This window comes from Chroicocephalus ridibundus, chromosome 4, assembly GCF_963924245.1.
Source record: "Chroicocephalus ridibundus chromosome 4, bChrRid1.1, whole genome shotgun sequence".
Lineage (NCBI taxonomy): Eukaryota > Metazoa > Chordata > Aves > Charadriiformes > Laridae > Chroicocephalus > Chroicocephalus ridibundus.
In genome coordinates, this window is record NC_086287.1 from 67,858,404 (window position 1) to 67,879,424 (window position 21,021).

The window sequence follows — 21,021 nt, forward strand, 5'->3', positions numbered from 1 at the left end:
CTTTCTGTGACCCATGAGACTTGTTAAACAGAATTCTTGTAGCATTTCCCTTTACTGGTCCATGATATACTCTGCAGCTGGTGTAGCTGGAGATGGCCATTGCGTGGGTTGTCTGGTGGGATCCCCCAGTGCATGGAGCCCGTGTGTGTGTCAGTGTGTGCCCAGTGCCTGCTGAAGGACCCTGTCGCTCACTCTGTTGCTCAAGTCTCTCTGATGTTTGAGAAATAGCAAACAGCCACACCAGTGCCCAACATAGAAAAATTCAGCAGAGGCACGGCGGATTACTTCAGGAGGTGGTGGGGAGGTGGAACTGCATCCACACTACCCTCACCAGTACGAATCGACACTGCTGCAGTGTTGATTACGTGAGAGGCAGAGGTGTCACACGCGATGGCATTTTGTATGATCTTCCCTGCATGATCCCATGCAACACGTCTGTATTTTGGTCACAGCTCACAGACAGTGTTTGAAGTTCAAATCCTGTCTTTAGTCCCTGTGGATCTGAGAGCAGTTGCAGTAGGACTTAATTGCTTTGCCTCACTGTCTTGATCTTCCATCCTGGAGTCACTACTGAAAGTAATTTAGGTGCTAAACAGGTAGGGGAAGAATTTTTTTACATCAAATGTATTTGGTAAAAAGAGGAGAGAATATGCAGCAGAGATTTTCCTGCTTATTTGAGTAGGAGCTCTGCTTGCTAGGCACGGTTTTCAGGATTCCCTCCTGCATATTTTGCATCTTTGTGCAGTTCAGATGTGAAAAGCCTGACCTCCCAGTCGTGCGTGTTAGCAGCCATCAGACGCTTCCTGTAGTCTATTAAAAAAGACAAGGGCAGCTGATTTATTTTTGCAGGAATCTGTTCTTGTGTTTTGCAAAACGAAGCTAGGGTACAGTGTCTCTGGGAATTCATGTTTAATAGCGTGTTTATTCTTGTGAAGCAAAACAGTGAAAGGCGCAGTTATAATCCTGCATAACCTATATAAATATTCAGTCCCGTTGCGCAGCAGAGGCATGGGCACCGAACTCCCGGGAATTGAACACTCGGAAACATACTTTCTTTTGCTTAAAAAAGCTTTTTCCCTATGCAGTGAATAAACCCTATCATTTTGTTTTCAATCCTGTATAGATGCAGAATTCACTCAGATCTCTACGAAACAGCGCAGCTAAGAAGAGGGCAAAGCTAAGCAGCAACATTTCAGATCTGGAAAGCCCTGATTCTGCTGTTAAACTGGATCTGTCTGTGGATTCCCCCTCCCACGCTTCCTCCCCTGGCACGGGCTCCTGCAGCGAAAGCGGGGTTTACAGCCAGGAGTCCCTGACTTCCCCTGTGTCCACAGGCCCCCAGAGAAGGAGAACAACGTGAGTGGAACTGGGATGTTAACACTGCTTTGGAATTCTCACCCGCGGTCTCTGCTGGTCTTAGTTAAATCTTAAAGGCAGTGACATCTGTAACATATTTTTCATTTAAGATTGCTTTGCTTAATAGCTTGATTTTTATATGTGAATTATTTCCTGTGTAAAAAGACATTGCTCTATACAGTAGCTGCTTAATTATATTATTGTAGGTTGTGCTGGCTTTTCATGTGAAAGAGTTCCCCTGTGCAGCCATAGTAACGCAGTGCAGTTAGTGAAGTACTGCCAGGGGGAGTAAATATTTCATGAAGACTTTAGCCTGCCATAGAAGGTATGTGAACCATAGCCTAAGCAAATGAGTAAGAAGGAGAATGAGTTAAGAGGAAGGATAATGTTTGCTTATTATAGCTCGGAAACTGAAGAAGGAATGGGTTGGTTTTCTGTGATAAGACGACAACAATGTAGATGTTTCTTGTGGTGAATCATGAACTGTTTCCATTTTATTACTGACCAACTATTGCTGGGGCGGAGAAACTGAGATCTATTGATGTCTTTGCTAACAAGTGTTATTTAACTGGGCTCTGACTAGTGTGTAGGATTGTATTTATAAAAATTTTGTTTTATACTTTAACAGGTCAGACACCTTTCCACTACTTGGCAGCAAATCACAGCCTGCAAGAGTGTCTTCAGCAAGAGGCAGAGACCCGAATGTGGCAGAACATAACTCCAGCGCAGGTATTCCGCTGTGCATATCAATGTGTACCTCGCTTCCTTGGTGGAGCAGAATGGTCACTTGATGTGTCTGTTACTTGTTCAATGAGCTCGCGTCCCTTCAAAAAAGGTAATTGGTAGACGCTATTTGGTCAAATTGAAATTATACTGCAGTACTGCAGGTGAGAAGGAACTCAGGCGTGTATGCTTCCCATTTGCTGACCTTTATTTGAGTTCAGGATGCTGCTTAATTATCCAGCTGCTGGGGCGAAATGCCGGGCTGTACTGGGTCCCAGACAGGCTGCAGCACAGCCCTGCTTGATGCATCCCCTCCGTGTGGAGAAGGGAGCTTTTGGTAACTGCTCTGCACACATGTACCTGGGGTGATACATGGCATCTCTCACTTCTTTCCTGCCCACAAGGGCTGTTGCTGTGTCATAAAAGGAGACACATTTCTCTGATTATACCGTTTTCTGGTGGCTGCTTCCAAATACATTATTTGCCCTGGTACAGTCCTGGGAACTGGATTGCCCGTCAGTTGGGTCAGTTGTTCTGTGGCTCCTCCTTCAGCTTTCTTGTGTTTTTTGAAGAGTTTAAAAATTTCAGAAAATGTAACTATTTGAGAATCCTGTTGTACACAGGAAAAATTATTTTTTTTTCTTTAATATTTGATTTTTTTTTCCTTTTGCGTGGCTAGCATTTGATGATAAGGGGACTTCTAATGTTAGCATAGTTGGCCAACGTTTGAACTGTGGCAATGGATGTGGAGATTATGAGGAGAAGAAGCAAGGAGAAGTGTCACGTACTATTTTTAAAAGTCAAAATGCGGAGCACCAAAGAAATTTTAAGCATGCAAAAGGTTTGTGAGTTTGCTACATCGCTGTTCATCTGAGCTTCATTTATGGCAAAAACTGGGGCTGTGAATAGCCTTTTGTAAAACAGGTTTTGTAGAAAATACCTTTCCAGGTGTTTAGCTTGATTACCTCTTTCCTAGTCTTTATACTTGCACTAACAAGTTGGGGTTTTTCCTGACATTAACTGAAACTCGACTGCCAGTTAAAATTAAAAGTCAAGTGATAGTATATGGCGTGGACAGAGGACCAAATTGTTATATATGTCACTCTGAATAAATGAAGAGATGTAAAAGTGTGGTTTTAAATTACTCTCTTGTTCATTGCTAAAATTAAAGAACTTAAACTACTGTACTTTACATTACAGTTTTAACTGTGTCATTTTAATGCATCCTAGGAGCCACCGTTCCCTACATCAGAATTTTCTGTGTACATTTATATTTGCAACTAGTGTAGCCAATATAGAAGTACATAATGTGGCATCCACTTTGAAGAATTTGGGGGACTCCTAATTTACATGAGAAACAGCATTAAGTGCTGCTTGGAGAAAAACTATTTTAGCAAATTCTGTTTTGATTCAATTGTGCTGAATTACATAAGAAACAGTTTTATACTTCCACCAAGTGAGTTAGAAACTTCTGGTTTTTTTCAGTGGAATCAGTTTATTTAAAAATCCTCTTACAAACATAGGTTTTCTTTTTGATCTTTTGGCAGAAATTTTATTTGCTATATGCTTACCATGATTTTGAGGGTATCAATATTTAGTAAATCCTGTTAACTTCAGTAATTTGAGAACGTACTGATTCATACAAATGATAAATTCAGATGTCAGTGTATGATGACATTTTAGAAGAATACAACATGTACCAAAGCATAAACTACACGATTTACATTGTGTGATTTTTTTTTTTTATTTTATTTTATTTTAAGGGCTTGCAGAGTCAATGTCTGGTTTTCCAGAGATGAACAATCTAGATTTCATTTCACCAAGTGTCCTGTCTGAAGATGCAGTTGTAATTGTTGGTAAAGGTATTGCAAAACCAAAATGGTCTCCTGTCATGTTTTTAAAATGAGGGAAAGTGTACTTTTATAGAGTGGGAAAAGGAGAAGTAGATTCCTTACAACGTTTAGATTTTGATCATCTCCAGTTCCTATGGGAACGAAAGGAATTATGCTTGGAAGTTTTGCAGTTACTGGATATGCTGTTCCATTCCGGCACAGAATGGCAGCAAATTGTGAGGGTTGAGTTGTGGCTCTAGCCCGGTGCACACCTGTATGTGCATCTGTCCTACTCGGCGAGAATACTTTTGAGCGGAAATCGGCACTAATAGTATAATAGCAATGTTTTTATCTTCTTGAATTACTTTTGGTTTCCTTTAGTTTTTACTAAGTTCTGCTGAACAAGAGGATTATTTTGGTGAGGGCACAACATGGTATGCCTTTCAGGTGTTTTTGGCAGTCCTCCTTCTGCGCGAACATACAGCCAGTCCGTAGGGTGTGTAGCGAATGGAGATGGCCAGGCTGGCCAGGAGGAGCCTGAGCCCTCATCAGGCATCCACGGGAGAAGCGTCCTGCAGAACAGTGCGTCTCATTTCCATGTTGAAAATGAAAAGGAGGTAAGAATTTCAGAACCATTTTATGTCTTCCTTGCTGTTTTTATGTGTGAATACAGCTGACTATAGTTTTGTAGTCTCTATGTTACGGTAAACAAGATTTTTTTGATTAAATCTGTTTTGATTAAAATAGATAAATTCATAGCTCAGGTGACTTGCACTAGTATACAAGTCCTTTTATTGGTGTTATTCGCTGAGTTCCGTTACCAGGTGAAGTCTAAAGCTGGATTAACAATTTATCAACATCTGGTTGACTACACGGAGATTTTTGCTCTGACTGCTTATTTAACCATGTTGCAAACAGCAATGAGAACACGTTGATTTCTTCTAGTGTTTGCAGAATGTTAAGCCTAAACCAGGAATTTCTTGTAATTCAGCATTAGGTTGGGTATTACGCTGCCTATGGCAGGGGGTTGGTATTAGATGATCTTTAAGGTCCCTTCTAACGTAAACCATTCTGTGGTTATTTTTCTAAGAAGTGTTAAATAAAGAATGGGCTACGTTTTGTCAGTAAGTTGACTTACTGCAGATTGTCCATGCAGCTGAAATATAACAGGACTGTTATGTCACTTGTTGATTAGTACCAGCATAGGAAATAAATTTGGCCTTGGCATAGGAAACTAGTGTTCACATCTCAAATGGCTGTTACAAATGGCACCAAGTACCAAGACTGTTGATACCAAATTAAGTGGACTGTGTAAATTGGTTTTTGGTCCGGTGGTATTTTAGATTTAAAAAAACCAATGGTATGAGGATCTCTTTAAGCACTGTATAGATCCACCAGTATTTGCCAGTACTTCAGTAGCTGATCCTAAGACCCGTTTTCAAGGCAATGCTGGAATCAGAGAAGAGCACTGAACCATAGTTTTGCTATCCTGGATGAATGATTATCGATTAAACCTTAAAATATTATATCATTTTTTGGTCTCTGTTATGGGAACTTTTCTTTTTTGTGTAAGCAACTGCGTATTTACTGGGGATGCAGTGAGTGCAAAAAAAGTCATTTCCTGCCCAAGTCTGTAGGTTACTGTCTGAGCTAAATCTATTTGAGTGTACAATGTTAGGCACCGAGGCTCAGGCTCCTGCTCACATACGTGTGCACCTCTCTATAAATGCAATAACAACTTCAGCAGGAACGGCTGAGAAAGACCCATCTCCCAAAATCTTAGTAACCACGGCACGAGCCTGGAGGAGAGCGCGGTGCAATTCCTGTGCTGGTCAGACTGTGCTGTGCTGGGATCTGCACCTCACTCGCCAAAGCATCCCATAGCCCTCACAGTGCTTCTCCTGGCTTTTTCTTTGGGTTCCACCCGCATATTTTGTAGCCACAAATTGCCACGTCAGAAGCGTCCCCACCGAACGCGATGTCCCTGGGAGAAGGGCTGCAGGAGGCGTGGAGCTGGAAAATGCCCTCTGACCCCCACAGTGCCCAGAAATGTGGAAGGAGAGGAACTGCCTGAGTTTGGGCATGTCTTGTTTTCTGGATTAGATTATTAATCTGGCTCCATTTGTAAATTTTTTAAAAAATACCATCTGAATATCTGTCCTGTAGTACGGCTTCGTGAGGAGTGGTGCTGCTTTGTCGAGTAGTATTTACGTCTGTTACTGAATGGAGGGAGATTTTTCTGAATGAAGTAGTGATACAAATTTTAAAAAATTTGAAACAAAAATCACAAGTCTTTCTGAAAGCATTTAAAATGAGTGCGTTGTATTATGTATTAAATAATAAAATAATTCCAATTTTAAGATTACTAAAACTTTAAGCTAATGATAAACAGTGTCTGGATTTTCTGATTGCCACTGAAGGCTTGAATACTTGGAAGGGTCAAGTTCAAAGGAGAAAATGGAAGAACGTATTAAGTGTTACTGAGCTTTCATGAAGAACCCTAATTGTCTTAAACATATAAGAGAAAAGGATCACACAGAGGTCACACTGTTAAAGACCACTATTTAAAAAACCCCCGTGTGCTTAAATGTGAGTGAGTTAGCGTAGACTCTGTATTTGTTACTTAAAATTCTAGGAAACAACACAACACTGCCAGAGAAATAGAAGACCATTTCTTTTAGACCTTAATCCTCTAACTATTCAGATATTTTACAGTTAATTATTATTTCCCTTAAGTGTTTAAACTTGGAATGTTGCTTCTCTTTGCCTATAGGACCACTTATCATGCAGAAAGCACACATTCAGCTCTTTTCAGGATTTGATGTAATATTTATATGAATAATTGCCTTTTGCTTTGTAGAATAATGGGGAAAACAGTAATTTTACATGCTTACCTTAGACAGTCTCAAGAACAAGTTATTGGGACCTTAGACAGTCTCAAGAACAAGTTATTGGGTAACTTGTGCATTGTATTTTATTGTGTATCATAATGGGTGCGTTAATTTTCTGCAGATAAAAGTCACCATGTCTAAATCTGCCCAGGAAAAGATGAAGCGGAAGAAAAGAGAAGAGAAGGAACAGAGTTATAAAGACCATCAGGAAGTCAAAGACCTTGAAGAAAAGGAAGAATACCCTTGGGAAAGACTTAAACTGAATGAACCAGAGAAAATGACAACAGAAAGTGAGGTTTAGTGTTTGTCTAAATGAATAACATGCTAGTAAATGCTGCTGAAAGTAAAATTTTTTGATAATTACCAAAAATCATGACTGCCTCATGGGACATAAGGTATTACTGGGATTAATTTTACACTACAGTTTACTCTTTAGTCATTTGTTACAGTCTTATAATGCAAATTGGAGAGTAAAGTGCTTATAGGAAATACTTGTAAGACTGCAGTTAAGAAAAATTTCAGAAGACAATCTAGGACTGTAAATATTAGTTTTTTCCCTTCTTGTGATTTGTTGTTGTTGTAGTTTGGACTTGTCCTTCTGTTTTCTAGAGTTAAATCTCTATGCGGATATATTAACATCATCAAGAAATGTATCTTTGTCATTAGAAAACGCGGCCTTGAATACTTCGTTAAAAAGAACATCCAGTTTGAAGAAGACAAAATGTTCGGCCTTGCTAGATTCTGGTAAGCTGCTACAGTAAACTAAAGACAGTTAAAATATTTGAATATGTGAAGTGGGATGGTTCCAAAATACAATCGGGTTTAATATGATTCATCTAAGCAGTGGTCAGTCCCAAGGCGCTCTGGAAGATGAGGACTTTGGGGTGGTGGTGGAGGGGATTGGAATTCATCACTGCCCCCTTGAAACATTTTTCACCTTTAATTTGTTGGGAGGATGTTTGAAACATAAGAAGATTTGTTATTTGCTCAGAAACTTAAATGATGTAATGTATAAATGGCAAATCGACTCTCTTCCAACCCCTTCTCTCTCCAAGCAAAACGTTTCCTCGTGCATTTTGTCACTGAGATGCCTTGAAAATGGGCGGTAGAGATCTTTTCCCAGTGGCTCATTCTGATGAGGGTCAAAGGTCTTCAGAATTTTTGAAATGTCTCATTAAATTTTACCATACTGTGTCTTACCTCACTGTGATTTAGCACGTTCTGCATCTGTTTTTACATTAAACAACCCACTGCATTTGTGTTTACGATTTTGAAGTGGTGGTTGTTTGCAAAAAATTAATTGCCCTGAATGAGATGCTGAATGATTGTGGATGTAACTGTCGTCTTGAAAACCTGGTCCCTCAGTAGCTGCAGTCTATACCCCAAACTTTCTATCTTTCCTTCCCTTGAATGAATTAGTTTCTTCAGATAATGCTAATTATTTGTTATGCTTCACCGCTGTGCAGATGAAATGTCTCTTGGGGCACGAGGACGCTATAAGGACCGGACCCCATCAGTCACTCACAGTCCAGAAATAATGGACCCCTCAGAACTGCAGCCCTTTGCAAAACCAGAAACGGCGCTGGCAGAAGCCTTGACGCTTCTAGCTGATGAGGACTGGTAGGTGTCAACATCTGTCTACAACCTGAACGCAATGTGGAAGGCATTTATTTTGATCACTTGCTTTAAAAAAAAACCAGCAAAATGGACATAATGTGAAAAATAGTGAGGAGGATTGCAAGTGATACAGGAGAAAAAGAAGAAAGGGGTTTTTTCAGTCCAAATCTGTATTAAAGTGTAACTGTTGTAAATTGAGGCTTAATAGCTGAGCTTTCAGAGGCTTGCAGAGATGGCTGATTTTCAACAGTGGTCCGGCGGGCCCCCACCGGTACTTTCTCGCCTTTTTCTGTGGAATGTGAGGCTGCAGTGGGCTCTGACTGGCGAAATGGGGTTACAGCGCTGCTGCCTTTTCCACTCGGGGAAGGAAAGTAATCCTTTAATTGCTGCTAGTGCAAGCTGTGGACAGAACTGTAGGAAGGAATTCAGAGCCTGGTGTGCTAAAATACTCCTACTACCACATTAAAAGAAAGACTCACTTTGAAAGAATTTCCTACGTTACAAGTTATTGCTTTATTTTACAGTCTTATTGGTTTGCTATTTGGTGTCTTAGAATTCTGTGGTTTAATATTTTTATGAAAATTTGCAAATGTTTTAGATTTAAAGATCTTATTTTTTACATAGGGAGAAGAAAATTGAAGGTCTGAACTTTGTTAGATGTTTGTCTGCCTACCATGCGACTATTCTGACTGCAAAGCTACATGAAACAAGTCTGGCTGTGGCTCAAGAGGTTAAATTTTACTATCAGAATATTTCACTGACTATATGTGTGTATATGTATATTATAGCTCTGAGATACACTGAAGTGAACTGTTCAGCTGTGGGTAGTTTTCCTGTTGGATAGTCTCAAAAGGATGAGCCTGTTGTTCAGCAAAGCAGCTCATGCTTCAGATACCAACATTTGATCTGAACTGAAAATTTTAGATTGTAACTTTATATTCTTTTTCATGGGTATATATTTTAATTCTCGCACGTTGTGAATCAAGTTAGAAATTTATTTCTCAGTTGCTTTTAATGTTACTTAAAAATTACAAGGGGAAACATTAAGCTTGACTTATTTTAAAGTATATTTTGTAAACATTATTCATTGTTTGTTTGGGTTTTTCCTGTGTGCAGGTCAAGAATTTACGCTCAGGTGTTTCTCGAGCTGCTGTGGTCTGTTTAGGGGATTTGTTCACCTACCTGAAAAAGAGCATGGATCAAGAACTAGATAATACAGTAAAAGTCCTTTTGCACAAAGCTGGTGAATCCAACACATTTATAAGGGAAGAGGTAGACAAAGCACTGAAGGCTATGGTTAATAATGTGACTCCAGCACGTGCACTTTGTTCTCTTATAAATGGAGGGCAAAGGTAATTCTTATAAAGACTTTATAAAGAAATAACTTGTGCCTAGATTAAATCTATCAAATATAGTCTTTTTTTTAAAAAAAATCAAAATAAAAGAGGCAGAAATTTGAAAATATAGTAAGTCAGCTCTGCAAAACTTCTACCCAGGGCAACGTTTGTTGGCGTAACAGTAAAATGCAGCCCCCCTGTTTCTTTCTGTAAGTCATGTAAAAACTGGGCTGTTGATTTTGGAGCTTGGTATATTTTCTGGTCATTTTGCAACTCTTCAGTAACTTTGTTTGCTGTTAGTATCGTATTCTTAGGAAACTGCTCTTTTGCTCTGCCTAGTAAAGCGCACACAGCATTCTCATTCTTCACTTGCTCTGCAATCCAATGCCTGTCTTTTTCAGTTTCCAGCACTACTACTTATTTCGAAAGATGATTTATAACTTACCGTTCTCTAGCTGCAGCTGTCTTGGTTGATTTCCTGTTCTTCTCTAGACTTGGCTGGTTAATAGTCTTTTTGTCTGCGTTTTATTTTCCTTTATGGTGGTGGTGGCCATTATTTTCTTGAGTGCCTCAAACATGACAAGCCTCCATTTCTGGTTGCATGGTTTGCGTCTGACCTCTAGCTCACCTCAGTCTCTAGTAGAAGTTACATTCCTTTCTCTCACTCTCCCTGTTATGTATGTTGCTCTTTTTCTTTTCTGTCCTCATTCACTCTAACAGCAATACTTAATGAAGCCATTAGGCAGTCCAGTGTGTTAGATATATACCTACTTGTACTTGGTCTCTTATCTAGCTCTCATCACTTAGATGACATTTAATAAGCTACATTTCTCGTAGCCTATCCCTTCCATTAAATATTTCAGATGCCACATTATAAATCAATCCTTAGACTTTCTGCACAGCTACAAATCGTAAGAGTTAGTCTTGACTCAAAATGTTTTGTTTCCTGGCAAGCTGGCTGTTGTAGAATGTATTGATTCTGTCTCCTGAAAGCCATACTACAATTACCTGAACTTTAAACTGAAAGGCAAATATCAGCCTTGGGATTTAAATTAGTTGTGAGTCATGCCTGCACATAGTTGTTTTGGTGAATTTAAGAGCAGCAGACAGTAATGGCACATTGCTTTAATTCGAAAGCCATGTGAAGTGGTCTGTTTATGAATTCCCATCTTTTCTTCAGAAACCCTTGGACAAGCAATGCTCGTGATCATAACTGGCTACATCTGATCTCTGCAGTTTCAGTGGCAGACTCAAACACACTGACCGAGCCTTATGCATTTTCTAGACCCGTAAAGGTTTGACCCTTACAATTTGTCCACTCGGATGCATTTTCAGATATTTAAGGCATCAAAATTATCTGAGCTGTGAGTCTGCATACAGTATTTGAAGCAGGGATTAATTTCTTCACGGCTAAGAAGACTTCAGTCAAAGCAGTGTCTAAATCATGGCATACAGTATGTTTTTAATACGTGACCTTCAGTGGATGGCCTAAATGGCACCGTGAGTTACAGCTGTTCTAACTTTGGCCGTATTGGCAGCAGAGCCCCTGCGGCACATCTGGAGCTATCCTCGTTAGAGGCTGTAACAGCAAATCCGAGAATTAGCTTTCAAAAGTGGAAATTTGGGAAAAAATTATACGTGTCTGCAGTACAAAATAGGAAGGTTCTGTTTGACACAGCTATACACAAAGACAGCTTTTCTAAATTTGGCTTTACATTGAGTTGTTTGTATTCCCCACAACTTACATATTCAAGTTAACAGTTAATGGTTTTGTGTACAGTTCAAAGACCTTTTAAAGTTTTCTTATTTTCTGCTCAACATGTTTGAAACCTACTGTGGTCATACGTATTGACACTTGCAACCCTGAGTAGGCATATATACTGATTCTTCATCAGCTACAAAGTTGTTTTTAACTTTACCAACAAGAATAATTAAAACCATTTTTGTTTGCTTTTGTGAGATGCTGCTCTAAAGACTATTGCTGTAAACTCAGCTCTATGAATAGATGCTTGGTCCCAGAGCATGATTCCAGGGCTAGGTCTGAAGGTGATTGTATTTCAAAAACTTCAAAATCTTGTTTCTTGTCTGTATGAATTGTTCCAAGGTCTTATGTGCATACAGAAAGTTTTCCAGCAGTTTTGCATGAGCAGCGGGCATGGGTGGGGAGCAGGGGCTTATTTGCTTCCGTGGAGTGAGGTCTTCAAGGCTCCCAGTTCTCGCTTTCCCACGGGTGGATGCGGCCGGAGGTAGTGTGGGGCTGGTCCCTTCTCCCGAGATGGGCACGACGGCAGCACTGACACTAGCCAGGGCGGCCGGCAGCTGAGGAGGGCTTTCCCAGCAGTAGTCTGTGGAACCAGAGAAAAGGCAGATCTGGGTGAAACGGGAAGACAGGCGTTCAGGAAGAAGGCTGGAGGTTCACATCAAACTGCAAAGCTGGGGAGCCACTGATGTGGTTTACCAGGTCCATTCTTTCCTTAGCTCCCTCTTTTAAACCTGGTTTTCCCTATGAACAACGAACGATACGCGTCTTATCGAGTGCAGCGAAACTGTCCTCAAAGTAGGATTTTTTTTAATCCAAAGATAAAAATGAAATTGAAAAAGTTTGAATTTGCAGAATTGTGTACTCTGAAAACATGTGGGATCAGCAGGTGCAGCAGAATTTATATAAAAGGTTAGATTGCTGCACGAGTTTGAAAACTGATTCCAGCTTTCCTCTCGTTTTCATCATCATAGGTGTTTAATGGCCCCTGTTTTGTAGAAAATAGACTTCCGCAAGATTTTTAGAAGTCAACAGAATACTGCTTTACTTAATTTTAAATTGATATAAAATACATAAGATGTGTTTCTGAGCACAGGGACTAGTTTTTCTTAAAGTTGGTGGAAGGAACACGTAATACTGTGGTTTCTAAAATATTTTACAATTATTTTAAGGAAAATTAGAAATTAAATTCTAAAAATAAGAAAATTACTGGTTTTATGAATTGAAAAGCTGCATTTAGATGTTAAAACTGACTTCAAACAGAAATAATATAATTTTTCATTTGCATTCTTGTAGTTTGGGATTTTAAGTGAGTGAAATCAAATTTAATCAAATCCTTTTAAATAAAGTTGTCTTTGCTCCACACTGACTTTTCTATACAGCCAGAATAAGTGTCTGCGTATTAGCAGTATCCTAGTTGTAGATTATGCTAAAGATGAAAAAAGAAAACTTGTATACCATATTTGGTAGAGCACATAAATAGCAGTTAGCTTCTGTGATGAGTTCTTACTGAGCAGCTGTGTCTTCTGTAGCCACCTGCATTCAGCGGTGAGAAGATGCACAGCCCAGCACCTCTCGGACATTGTAGAGCGTATGGGACCGGAGCGGATTCTCTCTGGAACTAAAGTTGTCGCTGATCGGATTTTCCCTGCAATAGCCAGGTTTGCACAGGATAGTTCCCAGCAAACAAGGTTAGTACGGTTAATAGTTAAGATAAGCACATTCCAGGTGGCTGAAACCTCTGCACAGCCCAGCGTGTGTTCCTCTGCAGCGACAGAGGATAGAAACAGAGAATCATTTAGGTTTGTCCTGGTTTGAGCAGCGCAGGACTAATTTCTCTTCTAATGCTTGGGAAAACTGCACTTTTAGAACTCTAGTGTCCAAATTTGTGAAAATATTTACTTCATAGCCAGCCCTGGTGTGTGCGTTTCAAGGTCTCAGTGCTTTCGAGCTCGCCAGGGGCAGGGACGAGGAGGAGCGAGACCCGGGCACTTGACCCAAGCTGCCAACAGGGTTATTTCATACCATCAACATCTCATCCAGTATAAATTAGAAAGTTTGCTGAGGAGGTCTCTCTCTCTCCTTTGATGGCTGCGATCCCGTAGAACTCCTCGCACCAGTGCCGGTGTCCTGAGCTCTTCCCTTCCTCCTGCAGCCGCAGCGCTCGCAGGGTCCCACATTGGCTGTCCCTGTGGGGAGTGCACGGCTTCTGCTGGTGAAATGGGCTGGGTATAGTTCTTGTGTATTTTATATTGGTATCAGGATCAATACTGGTTCTTTAGTATTATTAATGTTAATTATCTAGTCTTATTCTGTTAAATCTGTTTATATTTCAACCCTCAGGTTTCCTTCGTTTTCCCCGATTCCTGTTCCCAGGTGGGGAGGGGTCATCGGGTGAGAGAATAATTGTCTAAATGACAATAAATTGTTGTGGGTTCCTCAAACCATAGCAAGGTTGGAAAAGACCCTTAAGATCATTGAGTCAAAGCGTTATCCTAGCACTGCCGAGACTGTTCAGCTGTGCCCAGCCTGGCTGCAGGAGCAGGAGGGGCTCAAGGGACACGCTCTGCCGGGCAGACACGAGATACAGGCTGGGAGGGAGTGCTGGCACTGGGATCCACGGTGGCTGACTGACAAGGCTGCACCATCCTATTTAAAGATGGCTGAAATGGAAGACTGTTCTCATTAATTTGCTCGGTTGTTGATTAACTAGTGATTCTTGAGCACAGTTTCTTTGTGGGAGGGTGAAAAGGGTGTCTGGTTACCCGTGTAGATAGCAATCTTCCTGCACTTATATTTTGGAATTACACACCTATAATTATCAATAGAGTTACAAAGCAAATCTGTGTTTATGATGCATATGTTGTGGTCTGTTGCCCTGCAGGTATTATGGTCGAAAGATGCTCTTCACTATGATGACTCACCCTGATTTTGAAAAAATGCTTGAAAAGTATGTGCCGACCAAGGATTTGCCTTACATTAAGGAGTCTGTTAGCAATCTACGTGAAAAGGTATGTGGAAAAGCTCTTGTTTAACAGCTGAGAAATGTAAACATGTACTAGTGGTCATCAGGTGTAGCCAATGAACCTGCAGGGAATGGGGGAGTGCATTTGGAGCAAGACAAGTCATCGAGTGACCACAGTGTGGAAGGTGATGCCCATTAGCTGCCCTGTGCCTGCCTGGACTCCTTGCAGATATGTGGGATCTAATGCGCTTTGCTCCCCTACTTTGCATGGCTGTCAGACCTGCTTTCACAGCATCTCCAGCAGTGCAGAACTGTTAATTAACAGCTGTGTTAATTAATGGTTGCACCTTTGTGCAGGGTTTGGGGGAGATGCCATTAGATACACCCTCAGCGAAAGGACGACGTTCCCATACTGGTAGTGTTGGACATTCAAGGTCATCGTCTACTTCCAGAGATGCTCTCAACATCACTGACAGGTAACGATCTTCACTGTGTTACCCTGGTAGTAACTTGACCTCTAGGATAACAGCCTTACCGCAAGAAGGGAGCGTAGAAATGTTCGCAACAGGGTTGTGAAAATTAGACATACCTGAAGGAAAAGGGAAAACTTGACGTGCCCCAGATAAACCCTTTTAAATAGGGTAATTGGTAATATTTGTGCATTTTATGGTTAATTTGTCCATTGACTGCCTATCAGAATACGCACAGTACACAAAACACTTGGAATTCAGAGTGGATCCACATCACCATCCGTTCAAGATACTGCTGTTCAGACTCTGTAGAAAAATCATGCCTAATGATAGCTGCAGTACAAGTTATCTATTCGTGCGCTTATCAGGACACTAAGTATTTAGATCCTAACTGGGGATGCTAAAGGTTTTGGAGCATACTCTGTCCATTTTTAGTTTTCTGTTTTGTCTTCTAGCAGTGCAGGGGATTTTGATGCTGCCTTTTGTTCTCACAGACCTGATAGGTTTGAATTTGAAAATGCAAGAAAGGTGTTTATTCCATTCTCCATCAAAGACTTCTGTCCATGGATTAGGAATGAGCTAGAAACTCTATGTGGACTGGTCTGTAAATGCAGGATACTTACCTGGACAGATTCCTCAGATTTTATAATTCTTCCTGTGACTGTCTAATAAGATTAGATGCTACAGAAAAATTGTATCAAAATATTCTGTGCAGAGTTGTTGAATTTCCACCTCAGTGTGGCACATTGCTTAGGTGCCACCTAAACTGGAATCAGTGTGTAAAAAGTGTTTAAAGTACTGTGAGAGTACAGGAATAGGGAAGTTCACAACTGTTAGGGGTCACAGTCCCCGTCCCGTCCGTCCGTCCCCCCCCCCCAACCCCGGCTCTGGTTCAGAAACATGCAGCAGCACAGGGCTCCTGCCCACTTGAGGCTTTTCTCTTGTGTGATAGGTGTGTATGCATGGAGAGTGGAACATACATTGAGACTTCAGGAACAACAATTACTATTAGGTGATTATTTTTTTTTAATTCACCGTGTTTAAAGTGAAAGTCCTTTATCAGAAGATTTTCTGTTTACTGCTCGTATTTGCACTTAGATGGAAAGAGAATGGCTGAGATTAAAGACTTCTGTCTCAGCTTGCTTATGCGTGCACTGAATAATTTTTCCTTTCCAACAGAGAGACTACAGAAGCCCGTGAAGTCACAAGAAAAACAGCTCCTCGTAATTCACTAGAAAATGAAGAATATGTTAAAGACATCATAGGTTTATTGAATGCAAAAGACTTCCGTGATCGAATAAATGGCATTAAGCAGCTGTTATCAGATACGGAGAACAATCAAGGCTTTGTCGTTGCAAACATTGTGAAGGTAACTGTATGAAGACATTTTATTTCAAAGGTCTTTGAAGTTGTGTCACAGGGTTTTCTGATAAAAAAATCTTGGCTCCCTGTTTCATAAGAATGTTTGATTAACAGAAAGATGTTGAGGAACAGGTGAGGTGTGCTCAAGGGGGAGATATGTAAGCTACAGAGGTAGTAAAGCAAGTAAACAGGAGGAAGATGAAAATTTGCACTTAGAGATAGCCCTCTTTGAATTATTTCTGCAATACTGCTTGCAGTTTTTCATGCCACTGCTGAGTAAATATCAAAATATTGGAACAGGTTACAAAAAGAGCAGCAAGGATTAACCGAGATCTGAAAAACTGTCTCTGAAGCACAGCTGTGAGTTCCGCCTGCTCTGTTTGTCTAGGAGAAGGTGAGGAAAGGTCTTTATTTATTATGATAAAGCTTAAGGTAAGTATCCTTTCTAATAGGAAAGGAGGTGCTTTAGGAGAAAAATACTGTGATGAGGTCCAACAGTTGTAAACTAAAGATAGATATAATGAGAGGAAAACCAAGATTGTCTTCTAACGCTGCAGTCTCTGCTGTGGAACTATGAAATACTTCTATGGAACTTGGCAATATCTTAACTGGGAATGTTTTTTAAACATTTAAAACATTCTTTTTGCTAAATAGAGCTATGTCTTGCTAAAAATACTTGCTTGCAGAAAAAATTAGTCATACTGAAAGTTACAGGTGGCCAGTTTTCCTCCATTACATCGTATAGGAATGATTCCGATTCAGACAAGGTGAGATACAGTTGAATAACACACAGTATGAAAATATCAAATGTTGCTTTACTTGCTAAAAAATGTATCTCAGGTATTTGCATATCAGAGCCATCGTTTGCTAAGATGGACAACTAAAATGTAACAATAAAGCAGGAAACGTAATATCCACCTTAAACATTAATGGTTAATTCTGATGAATGCTGTTTGGATACTTTTTCAGATCTTTGATGCTTTCAAGTCTCGCTTACATGACTCAAACAGTAAAGTAAATCAGGTTGCTCTGGAGACAATGCACAAGATGATTCCGCTGCTGAAAGACAATTTATCACCTGTGATCAACATGTTAATTCCTGCCATGGTGGACAACAACCTGAACTCCAAAAATCCAGGGATTTATGCAGCTGCCACAAACGTTATTCAGGCTCTATGTCAACACTTGGGTAAGTAATTTACTCTCTCTTAATTTTAAAGAGTTTTAATTGTATTAATCAAATTCTACTCTTTCCAGTAGTTTCCATACAATCATTACATTGTGTAAGGAATCATTGGTTTCATTCTCACACTTCCTCATCTCAGTGTTTGCCAGTCCAATAATACAGCTAGCTGGACTTGTCAGAGGCACGTAGGTGCTTTTGTTATTTTTCCATAGCAGGTGGTTTTTGCCGTGAAGATGACCAAGCGCTGGCATGGGTTGCCCGGGTTGGCTGTGGAGTCTCCATCCTTGGAGATACTCAGAAGCCATCTGGACATGGTCCTGGGCAACTGGCTGCAGTGGCCCTGCCTGAGCCAGGGGCTTGGACCAGATGATCTCCAGAGGTCCCTTCCCACCTCTGCCAGTCTGTGTGATTCTGTGTTTCACTATCCAGAAGCTTGTCACGCTGCTGAATCTCTTCAACAGGTCAAGGAAGTAGATTCTTGCTGATTGGTGTATGCCACAACTATGTTCCTTTCTCGACTATTTTAGCTTTGGAACAGAATATTAGTATTTTCAGTAAATGAATACGCTGTGCTCTACCAGATTCTAGGAGTTAGGGCTTGTGAAGAGGATCTTTTTATGCTTTTATGCCCTTAAATACATCACTGTGTTTTTTGAAGTTAATATGTAAGTAAGGTTCTTATTTACATTTTTCCATACTGTGTTTATTTTTGGACTGTTTTGTTTTCTGATTAAGAATTTTAACGTGTTTTGTTCCTTGTATTTAGACAACTATTTGCTCCTCCAGCCATTCTGCACAAAAGCCCAGTTTCTGAATGGAAAAGCAAAACAAGACATGACAGAAAAGCTTGCTGGTAAAGTGATGTTTTACTTTGTGTGTTTGCTTGTTTGTGTACCGTCCTAATTGGGCAAATTCATGGTAGGATAGTGGTGGCTGTATATTTTTCCCTTCTGTCGCGGTAGCTTGTGATCATTAACGGTGCAGCAGTTGTCAAGTTTCACCCCCTTCTAATGCAAATTGAAGCTATTGCTGACAAAACAAAAAAGATTATTATTATAGTCGTATGGAAGATGTATAAGTACCTGGAAGATGTATAAATGCCTTAAGCTTATAATAATTTTAATATGAAATCAGAGCATGAGTTTTGTTTTGTAATGAGTTTCGTTCCATCAGTAACCGAGTGGGACGTACCTCTCCGTGGTGGGCCAGCCTCTGCTCCTGCACAGAGCCAGCGGGGGCTCGCCTGCTTCCGTTCCTTCGTGTCCCGTTCCCTCCCACAGTCCTCACTTGTACTCTCGCCAGGAAGAGACGGAAGGAATGAGTGACTGCTTTTCCTGAGCTTTCCCAGCACAGAAAACACACTGTTCTCTAAGGCTGGCTCCTACTAACTCCTGAATTTTACTTCTGTAGCTTTTGACTTTTTGCGGTTGGTTTTGTTGTTGTCTTCAGGCTCTTGATAATACATATTGGCGTTCAGGGGTAAAGGAGACAAGCTGGCAAGTGAGCTGCAATCACCACAACGATGGCAGACTTCATAATGGTTGTCTTCCAAAACTGGTGTCAGGAATTTCAAGGCAAATTTGGTTTAAAAATTGAAGACAAATTTTAATTAGAATTCACTTGTGTGTTATTACTAGCAAAAGTGCTGAATTTTGCTTTGATGTTTTAAGCGAACAAGGGCTGTCTTTATAGGAAATATGCTTGAACCAAACAGCCATTATTTGGCTTACTTCCAGAGTAGTTGTGTGTGTAGTCGCTATGAAACTGAACTCAGTAACATAATGGACAGTCTGTTCTTGAAATATTCCTAAACTTAGGCTTTCTGAATGCGTTAGTCACCGACCTCTAAACAGTTCATCTCTTACTGGGATTTTGTGGAGTAGTTTGTATTACGTAGATGAGAAGAGTCCATACACTCTCTGGCAGCAAGACAAACATTTGCCAGTTAAATACTTTATTCATGATGTAATTGTCTTAAGTATAGGGAAAATGCTTCATCCTATGTATATTTATAGTATAAGGCTACTTTGTTTCTTAAATGCAAATATCTACCACGTATTTCTGAGGTAGATCGGAAATCATAAAATACCAGATGTTACACAGTGCACTGTGGGAAGTAAAGGTCCTGTGATAATCCTAACTAAAAAAAAACAACTCAAAACCCACTTTCTTTTACTTGTTTTAATTTAATGGAAAATTGTAATTATCAGCAGTACCAGTGCTGCTGTGTAAACTCTTGAGAGAGGATAAAAGGGCTGTTTGTAGGGAAATTCAGTATTTTTTGTCGGAGCGTTGGTGCTGTTGCAACAGCAGACAAGCTCTTGTGCACAGCATTCCTTCATTCGATGCTTTGAGAAGATGATTTGACATTAAGTGCTTTTAAACACCTCTCAAAGCAGGGGATTGCTTCTGAATTGTATTTTAAAAATAGTTTTCACACACGGTGTGATGACCCGTTGTCCTTCTTGCAGATCTTGTTACAGAGTTATACCCACGGAAGCCTTACGCTGTGGAGCAAAAAGTTCTAGTTGTCCTTTGGCACCTCCTGGGAAGTATGACAAACAGCGGCTCTTTGCCTGGAGCCGGAGGAAACATCCGGACAGCCACAGCAAAATTATCGAGAGCACTTTTTGCACAGATGGGCCCAAGTCTGTTAACTCATGCTGCATCTCAGCCACCGCACATCAAGAAGAGTTTAGAAGAATTTCTGGAGATAGCAACCTAAACTAACGATCTCTGTGCATGCGAGAAACTCAATCAGCCGCCTGGCTGGGACAGACGGACAGCTGTTTACAGGGAGACGCGGGACCATCCCCGCGTTGCCCGTGCCTGCGTTCACCACGCAGAATGGCCGCTGTCGGAGAGCCTGTAGCGCGCTGGGCCGTGCTGGGGCCAGGGAGAAGTCACTCCTGCTCCTCTGCATCGATACAGCACAGCGGCCTGTGGACGCCAGATTGCTAATGAATAAACACTTATCGCACAGTCACGTTCTGACTTGTTTTAGCACTAAGCTTGCTACGTGGAAGAAAATCCTGCAGACAATTATGCAGTACAACACCGTTTTGTGTGGTATTTGTGAAAGATACGTATTTTTTTAGTCCACTTACACCGCTGTGCAGTGTTAGCTTGCTCTGGCTGCTGCGGGGGCACGGGAATGTTGGCTTGGTGGCGGGGCACGCTCATGGCGAAGCATGGCCACCTGCGCGGGGGAAACAAGCCTTCCCCTTCCCTCTTCCCCCTTTCCTCCTTCCCCTTTCCCCCCTTCCCTTTTCCTCCCTCGTTCCCCTTTTCCCCCCATCCCTTCCCTTGTCCCGCTTAACCGTTCCCCTGACAGCCCGGTAAAGCGGCTGCGCCCCCTGCCCGTCCCTCCCGCTGCCGTTACTGTACGCGTTTTACACGAGACCCCGAGGCGAATAAAATGGATTTATTTCTGTATGGGCCGCCGCCTTCTTGCCTGAGGGGGGAAGGCGGGAGGGGAGAGCGCGGCGCCATTTGGCGGGGGGGGGGGGGGAGCGCGGCGGGC

General features: G+C 41.1%; 1 protein-coding gene across 2 annotated transcripts in view; it reads left to right on the top strand.

Moving 5' to 3' along the window:
• Positions 1-20,933, top strand: part of TOGARAM1 (TOG array regulator of axonemal microtubules 1) — a 36,912-nt gene extending 15,979 nt beyond the window's left edge. Inside the window, exons 6-22 of one of the 2 annotated variants that reach the window (XM_063333727.1) lie at positions 1,124-1,356; positions 1,985-2,085; positions 2,759-2,920; positions 3,843-3,941; positions 4,359-4,528; positions 6,924-7,092; positions 7,412-7,546; positions 8,269-8,422; positions 9,044-9,149; positions 9,536-9,771; positions 13,048-13,206; positions 14,400-14,526; positions 14,838-14,956; positions 16,130-16,319; positions 17,282-17,501; positions 18,265-18,351; positions 19,970-20,933. In XM_063333727.1, the coding sequence (XP_063189797.1) occupies positions 1,124-1,356; positions 1,985-2,085; positions 2,759-2,920; positions 3,843-3,941; positions 4,359-4,528; positions 6,924-7,092; positions 7,412-7,546; positions 8,269-8,422; positions 9,044-9,149; positions 9,536-9,771; positions 13,048-13,206; positions 14,400-14,526; positions 14,838-14,956; positions 16,130-16,319; positions 17,282-17,501; positions 18,265-18,351; positions 19,970-20,223 (2,721 nt within the window). In that variant the 3' untranslated portion in view covers positions 20,224-20,933. The remainder of the gene's footprint in view (positions 1-1,123; positions 1,357-1,984; positions 2,086-2,758; positions 2,921-3,842; positions 3,942-4,358; positions 4,529-6,923; positions 7,093-7,411; positions 7,547-8,268; positions 8,423-9,043; positions 9,150-9,535; positions 9,772-13,047; positions 13,207-14,399; positions 14,527-14,837; positions 14,957-16,129; positions 16,320-17,281; positions 17,502-18,264; positions 18,352-19,969) is intronic. The other variant, XM_063333728.1, reaches the window with a different exon arrangement.
• Positions 20,934-21,021: the final 88 nt, after the last annotated feature.